A 4228-nucleotide genomic window follows, 5' to 3' on the forward strand; every position below is an offset into this window, starting at 1 on the left:
CACTACTGATTGTGGTTACACTGGCCTGTATTCTTGTGTGCTGATTATTGTAATGGTAGTGGTGGTGTGGTGTGACTCAGGTCATCCTTTGTTTTCTTTTCTTTTTTTGCATGCAATCCCTACAGTCTAACTAATCTTCCACCTGTTGGATTATCTTCTTCTTTTTTGTTTTTTAATGTTAATGTGTTTTCTGTGTTTTTGCTCTCTCAGTGTTTATAATTATTATTGCTACTCCATTGTGTGTGTGTGTTCTTGGAGACTCTCTCTCAGTGTGTGTGCCTCTGGGCTTGCACTGTAATGATGATGATGAACTCCTTTTTGCAGTGGGAGGAAAGTGAAATAATAATAACAGATGAATTTATATTTATAATTGCGTATACACATATATAGACTTACACCCATAGTTGGTGTATATTTCTGTGTTTACTGGGTAAGTTGGTCTAATGTTTAATATCTGTGTTTTTCTTTGCTTGATGATTTTGCTGGGTGGTTCAGCCTTTTTTGAGATATTTGTGAGTGTGGGCGTTTTTTTGTTTTTGTTTTTACTCTTAATCAGGTTATTGCGCTGTATTGCATTCTTTAACTGGTAGGTTTTACGTTCACGATGTGAGTCTCTTTTGTGGTAATCATTTTGTGTGTCCAAACACGTTTGATACTTCATTTCATTTTCTTTCTTCACTTTTCGATTGTCTTTCTTTCTAGATCAGTGTTTTTTCGCAAACCAAATTATTGTGTCTCTCTCATGATGATGAAGATGCGCCGTGTGATGTGTGTGTTGGCCGTTGTGCTGTGCTGCGCCTGCGGGTATACCATGACGGCTGCTGCTGTTGCAGAAGAAAATAAGGTTCACAAAGGTGATTTTATATTGGGTGAGTTTCCTGTAATTACACCCGATGAGCAAAAAAAAGTTCTTAAGTACCTGAATTGTATAGAAGGAAAAACTGGTGCTGAGAAAGAAAATTGTGCGCAGTCATCAGATCCTGAGAAGGATCAGCCTGCCAAGACTCAAGTACCTCGGGTTCCCGAGTCACGTCCAGAGGCAAGCAGTCATGGCACTTCATCGCATGATTCACGGCCAAGTGAAGAAAGACGTGAACAAACAGAATTGCATCAAGAAAGTACAACACAGGATTCCACAGTGCAGGGTCAACACACTAACCAACCTCCATTGAGTGATCCTGCTCAAGACGGTGCTGCGATTAATGATTCTCTCAACACAGAAAATCAAGTAACAGAAGGGAATACATCGTCAAATGATAATGCTACACTTGGTGTCTCAACTGACTCTCCGGACAGTACCAACCAATCTCAAGCTTCAGGTACGACTGCAACTAATTCTACGTCTGGCGCAGACTCACAAGAAACCAATCCCACTACTCAGCCGAGCCCCGATAACACTACCACAGAAGCACCAACCACCACTCCATCTCCCGTAACTGGTACAGAGATCAGCAACATTGCCTCCGCTGTAAAGAACAAGGCTAATGTTGACAGCAGTGTCAGTCCTGTGTGGATGCGCACTGCAGCACCGCTACTGATTGTGGCTGTGTTGTTCTCCGTTACTGTGTACTGAACGGTGGGACTCACTTGAGGACAAATAATAATAATAATGGTTAAACTAACATAATTATATTTGCGTACATCCCCCATGGGTGAATGAACTAATAATCTGTTTACCATCTTTCTCTTTTAATTCGAATATCTTTTCTTTTACTTTTGTGTGTGTGTGTGTTCGTTTTCTAATGATTTCATTACTTGCTTTTCCCGTTGTGTGTGTTTGCAGAAAACTGGGCTGTTCTGCTCACTGACGGTATACATCTCTTGCTAGTACACCCAGATGTGTCTGGAGTAATTTAATACATAAACTAGAGCCATGGGGTATTGTGTATGTGTTTGGCTCTCTCTCTTATTTGGGTATTGTGTTCTCTTTTCTTTATTTTCTATTAAGGAGTACAAATTATCATTACAAGCGGGATATTCCTTTTTTGTTGCTTTACTGTGCTGTTACTGCTTCTCTGTCTTGTCCACTGTGAGTATTTGTACACTGCATCTATTCTCTATGTTTTTCTCTCCTTTTTGTTTGATGCACTGGATCGTTTTACGGATTTGCTGTGTTCCGTCTATCTTTTTCTAGCCAAGTGAAATTGTGCAATTAAAAACAACTCTTGCTGTGATGCTTGTGCGACCAGAGTTTTCTTTACTGGTTTTCCTAGTAATTATTGCTTCTGTATGCGTGTCTGCTAACCTGAGTACTTCTCCTTCTAGAGGTACTTCTCTTGCTTCTGGCGATACAGAACCTGGTGATCGTGATCCTCTCTCAGGTACTCTTCGTATTATAGAGGTAAACCCTGGAGACAGTAATGCTCTCCCTCGTCCTCAAGCACAGAAGATTGAAGGAGAACCTGAACAAGCGGCTGTTCTTTCACAAGAACAGGATTTAAGGCAGAGGAGTCAAGATCATCAACGGCAGGAGGAAAGCACTGAAGGTGAAATGGAAAGAGAAAAAGCGAAACCTAATAATCTTGAGAAGTTAACGCCCACCGGTGATCACTATTCAACACAGCAAAAGGTCACAGATCCAAAATCAAAAGTACCACAAGGAGAAATGAACCTTGCTTTGCCACAAGAACAGAAACCCAAAGAGTCCCAGGACCCTCAGGAAAGAGACATTCCATCTGATTCCAACAGCGTATCCAACACAAATACAGTCCCCAAGGAAACTGAAGATTCAGGGGCCTCTTCTACCACACCTGCACCACAGAGAAGCGCAGATACAACTGCATCTGATGGCACTCCTGTTAACTCAAGCCAAGAAGATATTAAGAATGTTGAGGCCAACGGTACTGAGTCTCCAGACACAACAACGAATACATCAGAGAACATAAACACTGACACTCCCAATACAACCAGTAATAATGAGGAATTAACCTCTACTCCATCTCCTGTACCCAATGCAGAGATCAGCACTATTGCTTCCGCAGTACAGACGAACAAGCCCATTGTTGACAGCAGTATCAGCAGTTCTGTGTGGGTACGTGTACCACTACTGATTGTGATTACACTGGCCTGTATTCTTGTGTGCTGATTGTGTAATGGTGGTGGTGTGATGTGACTCAGGTCATCCTTTGCTTTCTCTACTCTTTGCATGCATCCACACTACAGTCTAACTAATCTTCCACCTGTTGGGATTATCTTTTTCTTTTATGTTTCTTAATGTTAATGTGTGTTTTGTGTGTTTTTGCTTTCTATCTTTTTATCCTATAATTATTATTATTGCTACTCCAGTGTGTGTTCTTGGGGACTCTCTCTCTGTGTGCACCTGGGCTTGCACTGTGATAATAATGATGAACTGCTTTTTGCAGTAGGAAAAAGGAAAAGGAAATAATAATAATAACATATGAATTTATATTTATAATTGCGTATATTCATACACATATATAGACTTACACCCATAGTTGGTGTGTATTTCTGTGTTTACTGGGTAAATTGGGCTAATGGTTAATAACTGTTTTCTTTGCTTGTGGTTTTGCTGGGGCGTTGTTTGCTTTGTACTTCACCCTTTTGGTCGTTTGTTTTGTGCAGAGAGAAATGAGAATAACTGATACACCTTTTCACTCATCATTGCGTATTAACTCAATCATACCGAATGGTGGGTGTTTTTTGTGCGTTTGATGTAGCAGTTATTCTTGGTCACAATTTGAGTTTTTTTCCATGTTGCGTTTGTTTCATCACTAGGTTGTGGTGGGCTTTTATTGAACTCTTTTTGTTTAAGCTGGTGGTGTTGTTTTTGTGTGACTGATACTTAACTTATGCTCTTTATGTTTTGTGCCTCTCTGTTTCTTTAGTATTGTGTGCTTGTTTTTATTTTATTTTATTTTTTTTCTTCAGTTAAGTGACCTAAAACAAGAAAAAAAGTTCTGCTGTGTTGACGATGAATCGTGTGCTGTTTTTTCTTCTCTTGGTGCTGAGCGTTGTTTGTGTGGGTGCTGTGGCTGCAGCAGATGGTGGTATTCCTGGAGAGGATGGTCCTGGAGAGCCTGCTGCTCGTGGTGAAGTTCCTCTTGCTAATGAGAAGGCAAGGGCAGGTTTGGAAACCACAGGAGTTAATGATCGTGAACTTGGTAGAAGCGACTCTCTTGATGGTGTTCCTGAAGGTGGTTTGGATCCTAAGGGCCCAGTGGTGGATTTAAAAGGACCTAAGGTGAAGCTGGAGGAGCAAGAAGGGGAC

At 40.9% G+C, this 4228-nt stretch overlaps 3 protein-coding genes across 3 annotated transcripts; all 3 read left to right on the forward strand.

Annotated features, from left to right (window-relative positions):
* Window positions 1–742: 742 nt before the first annotated feature.
* TM35_000681050 (uncharacterized protein) lies at window positions 743–1573 on the forward strand (the record flags this gene model as incomplete). Its single annotated transcript, XM_029031152.1, has 1 exon — window positions 743–1573. The coding sequence occupies one exon, from the start codon at window positions 743–745 to the stop codon at window positions 1571–1573; it is 831 nt and encodes a 276-aa protein (XP_028877539.1).
* A 600-nt stretch (window positions 1574–2173) lies between these two features.
* TM35_000681060 (uncharacterized protein) lies at window positions 2174–3085 on the forward strand (the record flags this gene model as incomplete). The annotated part of the gene is made up of 1 exon (XM_029031153.1): window positions 2174–3085. The coding sequence occupies one exon, from the start codon at window positions 2174–2176 to the stop codon at window positions 3083–3085; it is 912 nt and encodes a 303-aa protein (XP_028877540.1).
* Window positions 3086–3931: 846 nt separating this feature from the next.
* TM35_000681070 (uncharacterized protein) lies at window positions 3932–4228 on the forward strand (the record flags this gene model as incomplete). The annotated part of the gene is made up of 1 exon (XM_029031154.1): window positions 3932–4228. A coding segment is annotated over one exon (297 nt), but the record flags the coding sequence as incomplete, so codon positions are not given.

The sequence above is a fragment of the Trypanosoma theileri genome (assembly GCF_002087225.1).
Source record: "Trypanosoma theileri isolate Edinburgh chromosome Unknown TM35_Tth_68_V1, whole genome shotgun sequence".
NCBI classification, from domain to species: Eukaryota; Euglenozoa; class Kinetoplastea; order Trypanosomatida; family Trypanosomatidae; genus Trypanosoma; species Trypanosoma theileri.